A 14,290-nucleotide genomic window follows, 5' to 3' on the forward strand; every position below is an offset into this window, starting at 1 on the left:
AGTAAATATGTGTTGCTCAGTTAAGTGCCAACGGGGCTGGCTGGGAGAACACAATAGCTGTCTGTTTACACCCTGTAGGTACTGGTAATGAGGGAGTGGCATTGTTTAGGTTGGTACAAGGGGATATAAATTACTGTAAAAGATAATGGGATAAAAACCTCCGAACAGTGAGACTTGTTAGTCTGAGGAATAATCTTCCTAGGGAAGTCAATGGTGACAGCGCCGTCCATGGAAATTCTGAAAATTAAACTGGATGTAGCCGTAGACAAGGCAGTGTAGTGGAAGAACAATCCTTCACCAGCAGGGGAATGGAATAGATGTCCTCCTTGGGTAGGGCCTGGTCTAATTCCAATTTCTATGGTTCTGTGAGAGAACCTACATGTACATATTATTTTTCAAATATAGACACCCAGCTTCTAGGCCAGTTTAGCCCTGTTGCTAGTGGGTATACAGTGCTCTTTTGACTTCAGTAAGTTAAGCCCACCTGCACATGGGACTTGAATTTAGCTATTTCTTATAGTGAATGTAATGCTCACTCTTTATTTTGGGTCCCATTCTGCCTATATACCCAAGCAGTTTGCACAGTGAAGGGAACAGAGAAACTGGTGCGTTGAGTTCATAAGAAACCATTCCAGAATTTTTACGTGATGGCCTAGCTAAGTGCATTGTCAGTGTCACTTTTATCTTTGGTCTTGGTGCTGGGCTGTGCATGTTGCTCGTGGGAATATGTGTGCACTAGTGCAGGGGTTCTCAACCTTTTTCTTTCTGAGCCCCGCACGCCCCAACATGCTATAAAAACTCCATGGCCTACCAGTGCCATAGTGATTGGTTTTCTGCATATAAAGCCAGGGCTGGAGTTAGGGCAGGGCAGGGCAATTGCCTGGGGTCATGCCACAAGAGCCCTCACAAAGCTACATTGGTCAGGCTTTGGCTTCTGCCCTGGGTGGCAGGGTTCAGGGCCCTGGACTTCAGCCCCATGCGGTGGGGCTTTGGCTTTCTGCCCTGGGCCCCAGCTAGTCTAACACTGGCCATGCTTGAAGGCCCACTTGAAACCTGCTTGAGGCCCCCCAGGGGACCCTGAGACCCTGGTAGAGAACCACTCTGCTAGTGGGAGTATATGTGTGTGCACCAACCTGGGAGCTACTCGCATCTCTTTTTCCCAGCAAACCCTGCTTCCTCAGACAGTGAGGCACAACCCAAGTTATTAGAGGTGAAATTCAGCCTCGTGCAGAAGTGGGACTGAGATGGCATACAGGCCTGTGCTGACCCTCTACACAAGAGTGAATTACACTCTAGATGCGCATATGTTCTAGTCCTTGGTGGGATTGTGGCTGGGTACACAGGTGACATACCAAAGTTGCTTGTGCAGTCACACAATAGATTGCATCCTTTCCCTGCACTGCACATCAGTCACCCCAAGGACAGGATTTAATCAGTTGCTGGCCTCTTCTTCTGATGACCCTAGTTTGCAAGTTGTTTGTCTGTTTTCCAAAAGTATTCCAAAGTGGAGCAAAAACAAACATGCTTTTAAATATTTCATTTTCATACTTTAAGGGAGATTGACACGTTTTGAAGAGGAAAGCAGCCTACAACACCTAAATTAAAAATAAATATTTATGTTCACATTTGTTCGTCAGCTTTCCAAAATGTAAAAATATGTTTCATGTTGTTTTAAATAATGAAATGTGAAACAAATGAAAGATAAACTTTCTACAAGCTTCAAGGAAATAAGAAGATAAATAAAGCCTTTGTTTATAGCTTAGATTTCAACAATGCCCTTTGACAATCAATGCAACTCTTAATTACAAATGGAATTATACATATAAGAACTGTTCAAAACAAAGGAGCATTTTTTTTTCTGGTTTTCTTTGTGATAGTTTTAATTAGCTGCAACTCTTTGAACAATCCTAGTCCTTGACTGCTATTCAGACACTGATGGAAGTTGTTAACTTCAAATAATGTGGGGATGTAGAAGTACAGGTGTTCCCGCACAACGTGCTCTGCTGTTAATAAATTCTCAGGTATATTGGAATTCTGCATACCTAATTTAAGTGCAAATTAGCATTATCCCATAACTTTCCAGTGATTGACATGATAGGGAAAAATAATCCCGGGAGAATAACGTGCAGAAACAATAACTACAAATAATGGCCAATCATACATTGTGCTTTTCTCTTCATGACCACTTACCCCTTCTCCAAAACAAATAGAAGTTGAGAGAGAGGGGGGGCAACTGGGCTGCCCCGTGAAAGCAGCTTCTCTTGATACTGGTGATGAGTGGGTTGTGCAGCTGCTGGGAAATGCATCTTCCCATCTTTGGCACAACACCACTTCTTAATTCCCCAAGGCAAACTCTCCTTTAAGGAAAGTGTCTACCAGAGATGGAAATCTATTCAAGGGGAGCTGTACCTCCTGCACCAGTTACGCTCAGCTGCCTGTGCTCCAGACGCAAGCACGGTTAGGCATTGGGATATGCTAGTGTGGACCCTTGCAGAGTCCTATTGAAATCAATGGGTCTCCGCACTAATAAGTCCCATTGCAGCATTGGGGATGTGGAAGGTAGAGCAATCTTGCTCTAGTCCAGAAGATTATTGGTTCAAGTTCCATACCAGGATTTGGGTTTATTCCAAGTGCTGGCATTGCAGTATAGTTCTTGGGGAGAGGGGGAGGTCCCTGCTGGTCTTCAGAGAAGCATTGTCCTTGCCAACGTATGCCCTAATCCAATAAAGCATTTAAACGCCTGCATAATTTTAAGCATGTACGTAGTACTTTTGAGGCTGATGCATACACTCTGAAGTCAACAGAAACACCCCCACTGACTTCAGTGGGGTTTGGATCAGGCCCAGTGGTACTTCTCTCATGATCAAAGTTGTACATGTGTTTAAATGCTTTGCTGGATCAGGACCATGTTCTGTCTCTCAGTAATGTGTACTAACTATGCTAGAAAACATTAATCTTATTACAAAATGCTTTGGGGAATACCTTACTCAGGTTTTAAGAACTTACTTCAAAGGCAATGTTGGTGTAATAAGAAAAACAGGCAGCTTTTAGTTATTGGTTTATTTACCTGAAGAACACTAGCAATCTAGACTATTTATTGTTACTCAGACATTTATTAAGGATAACACTGTGCTATGGAAATTTAAGTAAAGTCATAAATAAAATTAATAGGTAGAAAGGCAGTGATTCCTATCTTTTCAAGTACATGTCGGAAAATCTGCCCCCTATTGTTGCTGTGTCTACCTGACGTTACTTGTTGAATCTCAAACATTCCACATAGACGCTTAAAAGAATGCCTCTCTGGTCCATTGCAGCACGGAGGGATCTGTGTAACACAGACTTCCTACATAGAAGACAGTACATCAGAATTATTTATGGCATTCCCCTTTTTTGAAAAGGCCATTCAACATGCACAATTAACATGGCATTAGCTGAACTATCAATGCCTTGTAGGAACTAGTGCAAGATTTCTCTACCTCTTACCCTCAAGTCTAAAAATCAAATTATTCTCCTGGATTTGCCAGCTGTACAGTTCTTCGTCTATTTATTAATTATTACTTTTTTGCATCATGATAGAACGTAGGAGCCTCAGGCATTGTACAATACAGTCAGGTGAAGGGTAGAAGTGTGCAGGGAAACAAACCCAAGCTGAAGTCCTTTTATATATCTAAGTAGTTTAAGTGCATAAAACATGCAGGCAACAGTGGGATATATTGGGTAAATGCATATCTATGTCTAAGAAGACTAAAAAGAAGATTTTTCAAATTTACTCTTAAATGGATTATAAGTAGCTACTGAAATAACAATTACTAATTTTGCTGCTCTTGCTAATGTCTTTGTAATTGATTTCATTTGAATCATTTCAATTGATTCATTCTTTCAAGCAGAGATATACCTTTACCTATGAGAAATAAGAAATCATGGACCAGATCCTCAGCTGGTATAAATTGGTGTAGCTTTATTAACTTAAATAGTACTACACTGATTAACACCAGCTGAGAATCTGGCCCTTATTTTTAAAGGATGAAATCCTGGCCCCACTGAAGTAAAGGGCAAAAGGCTCCCTGCATGGGATCTGAATTTCACCCAAAATGAGTTGCAAAGAATCCGAAAGCATTCTTTATTGTAAATGTCTTCTTCTGTTTAAAGCAAAGAACCGTGGGATTGCAATACCAGTGGATTTAGACAGCCAGGTAAATACCCTGTTCATGAAGAGTCATTCCAATATGGTGCAGAGAGCGGCCATGGGATGGAGAATGTCTGCCCGCAGTGGACCTCGTTTTAAAGAAGCTTTTGGAGGGCCTGCCTGGGATTACAGGAATATAATTGAAAAACTGCAGGTATGGTAACAAATGCCTGATGCTGTGTGCGTGACCATGCGTTTTGCCTAGATATGTTTGTGACAGTAAGAACAACCTGAGGGCAAGGAGCACTCTGATATCTAACAGTGAGTGTCAGCTGGCCTGAGCAGCTCAGTATTTCCTAGCTCGCTATTGTTATAATCTGTATCTAAAAGGTGTCCTGTAATATGCACACTGTTTTGGGGAAATTTGGGACTGGGAGTGTGTTGGGGTCATCTTGCTGGTTGTAACCAAGCTGGTGGAAGCCCGAGTGGTGATGGGGAGTGTAGACAAGCTGTTGGGGTCAGAGCTGCTGAGCCAGGGCTGTCTAAGCACCCAGGTATGCAGGGTGTGCACACACCCCTCCTACGGGTGCAAAAAGTTTAGAGTGGTGTAGGAGTCGCTACATTGCTTCGGTGTCGCTGTGCTGGGAGATCATCCCGCGGTGTGAAACGTCCTGGCTTTAGAGACACTGTATATTCCAAAGAGCTTAGAATCTTGTCTGCATGGTGCAGTAATGCACACTAGAGGGGTGTGATTTCTAAAGCGTGGCAGCGTGTTGTGCTAACTGGCCTGACAGACCTGCTGGCACAGACCAAAAGCTCCCTGGTGCACGTCAACATAGTGCTCTTTGAAAGGGGGCTATGTTAACGTGCACTGGGGCACCTTTAATGCACCCCAGCAGGATCTACGCGGGCCTGTTGGCACGCTTTAGAAATCACACCCTTCCAGTGCACGTTGCTGTGCCTTAGAGACAAGAGGTAAGCATAAGACTAAGAAGTAGATACAACAGGTGGATACAGGCAGGTAGTGGGAATACAAGGGAAAAAATGATGCAAGGCATTGGTTTCAGCACACAGGTTTCCTAATCATTGTCAAGTTTTTTTGTCAGCCCCCTGGTCAAGGAGAGTTTTGAAGGAGGGCAGGTAGGTAGTTCTGTGGAAGTTTGTGGAAAGCTGCTTCCAAGTGTGGTGGGTAGCAAAGGACAAAGCCTGGAGGTGCTTGTTTGGCAGTGTAACAAGTGGGTGGTAAGACGGGCATCATGGGTTGATGGGAGGTGGGACAACAAATATTTGTCCAATATTTCATTCACATAATATGAAATTCATCAACTAAACCGTTCAAGTGAGATTGGACCAGCTCTTGCCATAATTGACATCCTTCTGCTGCTTCTTTATTTAGGATGTAGTATCCTCCTTGGAACAGCAGTTCACCCCCATGATGCAGGCTGAATTCTCAGTGTTGGTTGATGTATTGCATAGCCCTGAACTTCTCTTTCCTGAGGGGAGTGATGCAAGAATAAGATGTGGTGCTTTCTTGTCCAAGTAAGTGGCACAAAAAGAGTCCTGGTTTCTTCTGTTTGTTTTTTTTTTTTTCCTGAAAAGACAAGGATAAAATTTTCAGAAGTGCCTAAGTCCCGTTTACAGAATGCCCTTAGGAGCCCAAGTCTCACTGATACCCTTTGTTTAAATTTTTTTGTTACGTAGATTGTGTCCCATTCGTAAGGGAGTTGTATGTGTGACATGGTTAAAACGAAAACCCCTGCGGCTTGCTAAAATTAAGACAGTCTCAACAAATTTCTGTTTTCCTAATCACCATTTATGTTAAATTGCCCCCAAATACATTGCAAGGTCTCAGGCATTCCATGTTAGAAGCGTGTGTTTTTTAATTCATATTCTTTGGGGGCATGCTGAGCTACCTTTTTGAGACAAAGTCAATAAATCCTTTGGTCTTATTTTAAACTGCAAACTCTGAAATAGCTCTTGTAAATGTACATTTCACTGGTACCTTTGCATGGTTTTGAATTACAGGAGGTTTTATTTGCAGTTTGGGCATTGGAAGAGAGCCTTTCAGTTTTGCTTTATTGGTCCTTTAGTGAGATGCCCTATTTGCCCTTGAGGAACTATATAATTTAGAGGTAACTTGAGGGCACTGAAAATTTGGCAGGTTTCCTGATTCCTCCGCTTTTTGCATATTCTGCACAGGTAGCATCGTATACTTCATATGTTTAAAAAAAATAAGACTAAATGCTGCATTTTTTCCCCTCTGTGTCAAAACTTTCACTGAAAGTTAATGGGATTTTTGACTTGAGTAAAGACTGCAGGATTTGGCCTATGGTGTACAAGGAATACAGTTGTTTTTTTAAATATCTACTGTTGCCCAGTGATACTTTGCAATACTATGTAAATAGCACTATTAATATGCAGTCCATTTTAAAATTATGGTTACCAATATGATTTACATTTAGACCATGGTGAGCTCATCTCATGAGCCTGGTCATCGCTTGAATGGGAGACTTCCAAAGAAATCCCGGCATGCTGCGGGAAGTGATATTAGTACTGAACCCATCATGATAATAGGGGGCATGGTGCTGTGGCTGATGCTCTCCTTTGGATTAGATGTAAATGATGCTTTATGCAAGATGTGTATATTAGCTCCGGTGTTTTTGCCTAATTCTGATTTGAGCAATGACGTTTTGCCTTTCTAAACTCCTATTGCAGTTTTATTTGGAGGCAGAATTCTACTTTGCTTCCTGCCCTGCTCTGCCCTGCAGAGTTCCTGTGTGCACTTAAACAGCTGCTGCATTCCACACCATACAGAGGTGACTGCATTTCTGTGCAGAGCAAAGTGATTCTATTACAAAATTTTTGTAAAATACTTTGGATCATTTTGGGTGGAAGCCACTGGATAATTGTAGAATAAGTATTATTGCTACCATAAAACTTAAAGTTCCTTTTGAAGTTTGTAGGATAAATGATGCAGGTAACATAATAATTTTTAGAAAAAGATAGGCCCAAATGGCAGAATTTGGATCCTGGTCTGGATTTCAAACCCTCTAACATGTAGTTGTATTTGGATCTGGGATTCTCTTTCTGCTCATTACTTAGGCACCTGCAGCAAAATTGGGTGCAGACTCCAAACACCCTCAAAGGCCAAGAGAGTTTGGGCTGGGGCCCGTTTCTTTTTCATGATACCTACCTGGTCTGTTTCCTTCAGGAAAAATATAGTAACAAACCAGCCATTTCTACATAAAGTGCATGTTGTCTGGCTTGGAGGTAAGGTGCAATACTCTATATAAGGTCTAATGTTTTACTTTAAGGTTGATAAATCACACAAAGAAACTAATGGAGAAAGAAGAAAAACTTTGCATTAAAATTCTTCAGACGTTACGGGAAATGCTCGACAAGAAAGACAGCTTTGCGGAAGAGGTACTGCTGCCCTTTTAATATTAAAAATAAAACTTTTCATCCTGGCATAGAATATTGGCCCTAGAATTTCAGCAGAATGTTATGACTCTTAACTCCTCACATGTTAGAGGTAATACATTGTCTCTGAAACAGAAGTTACATCATAGAAATTTAGTCCCCTTTTTCTGACACTCCTCCTGGCCCATGGCAGTCCACGTGTTGACTAGAGTCAGTTTCAAGTGTCCAGTTCATCCTTTTTCCCTCCCGCCTGGGATCCCAGCCCTTTATAGTCAGTAAGCATTTTTGCTGCTGAAGGTATGGTAGGGAGTAGGTAATGTTTAATGAGATGTACCACTTGCGGGGGAGGGGGGGAGAGGGAGAGTGGAATCGACTCTGTGCTCTCTACAATGCCTGCTGTTTTCTGTATCTGCTAACATCCCCCTTGTTTAGCTCCAGAACTGTTTCTTCTCTCAACATCTAGGTTTCCAAATGCCCTTTTGATCTTACATGCACCTTAGGGTCATGGTGACTGGACCCTGGTTTTCACGTCAATTGGTCCATGGCTAGAGGTTTTAAACTCATTCAAAATCCATCTGTCTTGACAAATTTTTCATGTATCGTTTCCTTGCTGGTGTTTCTTATAATTCATTCTTGATATTAATACTACTTTATATTAAAGTGAATCATAGTGATTAATTAATGTGTCACAGAAATCATTTACATTTGTCAGAATCAACGCCTATAGTCAAGTATATACACTGGAATCACTTTAAGAAAAATTGTTGACCTCAGACAGCACATTTCCCCTCTCCTTGTCCCCATGCTCCAGTATATACAGATATTAATGTTCTGCTTGTCATCCATTTTACAGTACCTACTAGAATTATCAACAATCAGGATATACCAGGTAGTTTTAAAGTTGAATATAAAGCTCCCAATGATGAAGGGAAGGTTTTGTGTGTAGTGAGATGGGTACATATTTCTGGGTGATTTGGATTTTAGTCCTTAAGTTCCATGTCTCAGCGCTGTCATAAGACAGCAGTACTTCAGTTTCTTCTCTTATGGTAGATAAGCCACATATGAGAAATATGGTGTATTCACAGTGCATGTGTTTTGATTATACACTGTTTTGATTTCAGCATATGTCACACAAAAAGAACGTTTTGCCCAGGCTCTAGGCAGCCTACAAGATCGTTTAAAAAAACAAAACAAAACAAAAAAACAACAAAACCCAGTCAAACCAAGACAAAGACAGCAGTAGCAAAGCAGTGACCTTTCTTTTCACAAAAACAACCCATCCACAGAGTGAATTTACCTCCTCCTCACCTTCTGCAAAGAATTTTGCTCCAAGAGCAATGCACTCAGTCCATGGCAGATAGTGATTTTGTCTTGGTGTCGTAGCAAAATTTTCATGGCTGAATCAGATATTATTATTATTATTCATTTGAATCCAAACAGCCTTAATTCTTACATACCCATGAGTAACATGTAAAAACAAAGTTTCCTTTTGAAACTGTTCGCATTGGGGAACTATGCTAAGCCTTTCCAAAATAGCCACATACCCACCAGAAAATAAGACGTCAGAAAAAATGGAAAGAGAAGACAATACCTTGCTTTATAGATATTCAGCAAAGGCTTGTCTGGTCAGATACACCTTTTACCCTGCTCTGGAGGCTGATCCACTGAGATTAAGGCAAACCACCAGAGGGAGTAAGTTCCACAGTTAGGGATCCTTTAACAAGACAGCCTGGCTTCCAGTCCTCAAGAGTGCACATCTGGGGACTTCAACAAAAGCAGCTCAGTTGTGCATTGTTATCTTGACAGTGCATAGGGAGATGGTACATGTTAATGATTTTAGGGAAAAAATAAAAGACTGATACACCCCACCCCACCACCCTGTTCTTTCTGAGACCCATACATTTTATAGTGGAGAAGGATAATAAACCAAAACATGTGACTTACTGTATGGTTTTGCAAGTCCTTTCCTCACTTACCACTCTTGGGAGTCACAGCTTATGTTATGGACTTCAGAAAGCTCATTGTGCTATTTTTAGCCTGTCTTTTGTGTACTTTTCCAGCTTTCCATGAAACAGTGCATCACTGCATGTAATTGTACTTTACTGTGTAATCTAAATACTGAAAAACACAGAATTAGGGTACATGGGGCCAAATGAACTTTTGACAGCAGAAGGCCTGAATGTACGTTAATCATGAGTCTGTATTTTGTGCTGTACTGTATTTGGAGCATTACATTGGGCACAAACTATAAGCTTTCAGGTAAAGATTATTGCAGAACTTCTCATGATGAGAAGCAGGGAGAGAATCATAATGCAATCTATTGATCAGTTGTGCTTATCTGACCCCCATCACTTTAATGTCATATACTTATCCTCACCTTACCCTCGGGAGGTAAGACATTATCATCCCCCCTGTTTTATAGAGAGGGAACTGATGCACAGAGAAACTAAGTGATTGTTTTTCTAAACTTTCTTTAGAAAATTTAAGAGCTTGATTTCTTTTTATTCCCTCCATCCCCCAAAAATAGCTTAACACAAATTATATCGAGACTATAGATGTTCATATACATTCACTTCTAGAACACTAATAAAACATAGCAAGCAAATGAGTTGGTGGTATGTAGTAGGTTGGTGCTTCTAAAAAGACAAAGAATGCTGGGAGGGTTTGTGGCAAAGTTTCACAAGGTGTGGGACAAAACCCATGGGATGTCATGGAAGATGTATACATTTAAGCTGGGTATGCCTTTACTAACCCATGGTGAAGTTGTGGAGGGGTTGGATGGGGAGCCCTGTCAGTTTCATTTTCCTGAAAGGAAGCTCCGCTTTCAAAAGTTTGGTTTGGGGAATTACAGTAATAATGGGATATAAAACTTCTTGGTCATTGATTTGACTTCGATAGGTAATGACAGAAAGCTGTTAACACCGTAAGTCTCAGTTCAACACTTGGTGAATCACTAGCAAAATTAGTGCCTTTCTGCCTGGGCATGAAGACTGAAGTCTCCTTTCACTTCTTTAGGCAGCCTTTCCATGGGAACGTTGCAAACTTTGGTAAGGCATTATGGGAGGAAGCTTGTGCTACCATTACCCAGGCTCCAATTGTGTTGTGAATAAAGGTGGACTTTGATTTCCACAAGTTTGGTTTGTTTGTTTTTAAAGAGAAAAACAGATTAAAGAGAATAGGATTTTGTATTAGCTCTGTCCTGTCAGTTTCAGTTTGAGTTCGGTTCAAGCTTTATGTGAAATCTGAGGTCAATTCTTACTCCAGCCGCAGTTCCGTCCCTTCTGTTGAATGGGTAAAATTTTCAAAAGTGCCCGTTACCAAAAACTCCTACGAGCTTGGTGCTTCTGAAAAATTTACCCTCTGATTATGTGAATGCGTATATGTAACAACAGGTTTTGGAGTAGCAGCCATGTTAGTCTGTATCCGCAAAAAGAAAAGGAGTACTTGTGGCACCTTAGAGACTAACCAATTTATTTGAGCATAAGCTTTCGTGAGCTACAGCTCACTTCATCAGATGCATTCAGTGGAAAATACAGTGGGGAGATTTATATACACAGAGAACGTGAAACAATGGGTTTTACCATACACACTGTAACGAGCGTGATCAGGTAAGGTGAGCTGTTACCAGCAGGAGAGAAAAAAAACAAACACCTTTTGTAGTGATAATCAAGGTGGGCCATTTCCAGCAGTTGACAAGAACGTCTGAGGAACAGTATGGGGGAAAGATAAACAGTTTTACTTTGTGTAATGACACATCCACTCCCAGTCTTTCTTCAAGCCTAAGTTAATGGTATCCAGTTTGCAAATTAATTCCAATTCAGCAGTCTCTCGTTGGAGTCTGTTTTTGAAGTTTTTGTATTGAAGAATTGCCACTTTTAGGTCTGTAATCGAGTGACCAAAGAGATTGGACTGTTCTCCGACTGGTTGTTGAATGTTATAATTCTTGACATCTGATTTGTGTCCATTTATTCTTTTACGTAGAGACTGTCCAGTTTGGCCCATGTACATGGCAAAGGGGCATTGCTGGCACATGATGGCATATATCACATTGGTAGATGTGCAGGTGAACGAGTCTCTGATAGCATGGCTGATGTGATTAGGCCCTATGATGGTGTCCCCTGAATAGATATGGGGGCACAGTTGGCAACGGGCTTTGTTGCAAGGATAGGTTCCTGGGTTAGTGTTTTTGTTGTGTGGTGTGTGGTTGCTGGTGAGTATTTGCTTCAGGTTGGGGGGCTGTCTGTAAGCAAGGACTGGCCTGTCTCCCAAGATCTGTGAGAGTGATGGGTCGTCCTACAGGATAGGTTGTAGATCCTTGATGGTCTCTATCAAGCGTTCTTACAACTACAATACCCACCTGCTGAAGTGAAGAAACAGATTGACAGAGTCAGACGAGTACCCAGAAGTTACTTACCCCAACTAAAACCTCTCCAATGAATCATCAAGGATCTACAACCTATCCTGAAGGATGACGCATCACACTCACAGATCTCCCCACTGTATTTTCCACTGCATGCATCCGATGAAGTGAGCTGTAGCTCACGAAAGCTTATGCTCAAATAAATTTGTTAGGGTATGTCTGCACTACAAAATTAGGTCGAATTTATAGAAGTCGGTTTTGTAGAAAGCGGTTTTATACAGTTGATTGTGTGTGTGTCCCCACACAAGTGCTCTAAGTGCATGTAGTCGGCGGAGTGTGTCCACAGTACCGAGGCAACCGTCGACTTCCAGAGCGTTGCACTGTGGGTGGCTACCCCACAGTTCCCGCAGTCTCTGCCGCCCATTTGAATTCTGGGTAGAAATCCCAGTGCCTGATGGGGCTAAAACATTGTCGCGGGTGGTTCTGGGTACATATCGTCAGGCCCCCGTTCCCTCCCTCCCTCCGTGAAAACAAGGGCAGACAATCGTTTTGCGCCTTTTTTCTTGAGTTACCTGTGCAGACGCCATACCACAGCAAGCATGGAGCCTGCTCAGCTAACCGTCACCGTATGTCTCCTGGGTGCTGGCAGACATGGTACTGCATTGCTACACAGCAGCAGTTAATTGCCTTTTGGCAGCAGACAGTGCAGTCTGACTGGTAGCCGTCATCGACGTAGTCCTGGGTGCTCTTTTAATCGGGCGCCTGGGCAAACATGAGAGTGACTCAGCCAGGTCATTTCCCTTGTTTCGTCTCGTGGCGATTGAGTCCTACCGGCAGTGCGCTGTCTTTTAACCTCCAGCCAGCAGAAGACGATGGCTAGTCGTCATACTGCACCGTCTTCTGCCGAGCACCCAGGAGATGATGACGGCTAGCGGTCGTACTGCACATTCTGCTGCCAGCAAGATGTATAAAGATAGATGAAGTGGCTCAAAACAAAAAATAGACCAGATTTGTTTTGTAATCATTTTCTTCTCCCTCCCTCCTTCCCTCTGTGAAATCAACGGCCTGCTAAACCCAGTTTTGAGTTCTATCCTTGAGGTTTTGAGTTCTGTCCTTGAGGAGGCCATTCAGTTTCTCCCAAAGCCACCCCCTTTGTTGATTTTAATTCCCTGTAAGCCAACCCTGTAAGCCATGTCGTCAGTCGCCCCTCCCTCCGTCAGGGCAACGGCAGACAATCGTTCCGCGCCTTTTTTCTGTGCAGACACCATACCACGGCAAGCATGGAGCCCGCTCAGATCACTTTAGCAATTAGGAGCACATTAAATACCACGTGCATTATCCAGCAGTATATGCAGCACCAGAACCTGACAAAGCGATACTGGGTGAGTAGGCGACGTCAGCGCGGTGACGTGAGTGATGAGGACATGGACACAGACTTCTCTCAAAGCATGGGCCCTGGCAATGTGGGCATCATGGTGCTAATGGGGCAGGTTCATGCGGTGGAATGCCGATTCTGGGCTCGGGAAACAAGCACAGACTGGTGGGACCGCATAGTGTTGCAGGTCTGAGACGATTCCCAGTGGTTGTGAAACTTTCGCATGCATAGGGCACTTTCATGGAACTTAGTGACTTGCTTTCCCCTGCCCTGAAGCGCAAGAATACCAAGATAAGAGCAGCCCTCACAGTTGAGAAGTGAGTGGCGATAGCCCTGTGGAAGCTTGCAACGCCAGACAGCTACCGGTCAGTCGGGAATCAATTGGCAATCGGGCAAATATATTGTGCGGGCTTGTGTGATGCAAGTAGCCAGTGCAATCAAAGATCTGCTGATATCAAGGGTAGTGACCCTAGGAAATGTGCAGGTCATAGTGGATGGCTTTGCTGCAGTGGGATTCCCTAACTGTGGTGGGGCCATAGACGGAACCCATATCCCTATCTTGGCACCGGAGCACCAAGCCGGCAAGTACATAAACCACAAGGGGTTCTTTTCAATAGTGCTGCAAGCATTGGTGGATCACAAGGGACGTTTCACCAACATCAACGTGGGATGGCCGGGAAAGGTATATGACGCTCGCATCTTCAGGAACTCTGGTCTGTTTCAAAAGCTGCAAGAAGGGACTTTATTCCCAGACCAGAAAATAACCGTTGGGGATGTTGAAATGCCTATAGTTATCCTTGGGGACCCAGCCTGCCCCTTAATGCCATGGCTCATGAAGCCGTACACAGGCAGCCTGGACAGTAGTCAGGAGCTGTTCAACTACAGGCTGAGCAAGTGCAGAATGGTGGTAGAATGTGCATTTGGACGTTTAAAAGTGTGCTGGCGCAGTTTACTGACTCGGTTAGACCTCAGCGAAACCAATATTCCCACTGTTATTACTGCTTGCTGT

General features: G+C 42.9%; 1 protein-coding gene across 1 annotated transcript in view; it reads left to right on the forward strand.

The window, feature by feature from the left end:
- Nucleotides 1-14,290, forward strand: part of ITPR2 (inositol 1,4,5-trisphosphate receptor type 2) — a 337,337-nt gene that overhangs the window by 186,554 nt on the left and 136,493 nt on the right. The window contains exons 35-37 of the mRNA XM_074937228.1: nt 4,150-4,340; nt 5,523-5,665; nt 7,441-7,549. Of these exons, the coding sequence (XP_074793329.1) occupies nt 4,150-4,340; nt 5,523-5,665; nt 7,441-7,549 (443 nt within the window). The remainder of the gene's footprint in view (nt 1-4,149; nt 4,341-5,522; nt 5,666-7,440; nt 7,550-14,290) is intronic.

Source organism: Natator depressus, chromosome 1 (assembly GCF_965152275.1).
Source record: "Natator depressus isolate rNatDep1 chromosome 1, rNatDep2.hap1, whole genome shotgun sequence".
NCBI lineage: Eukaryota > Metazoa > Chordata > Testudines > Cheloniidae > Natator > Natator depressus.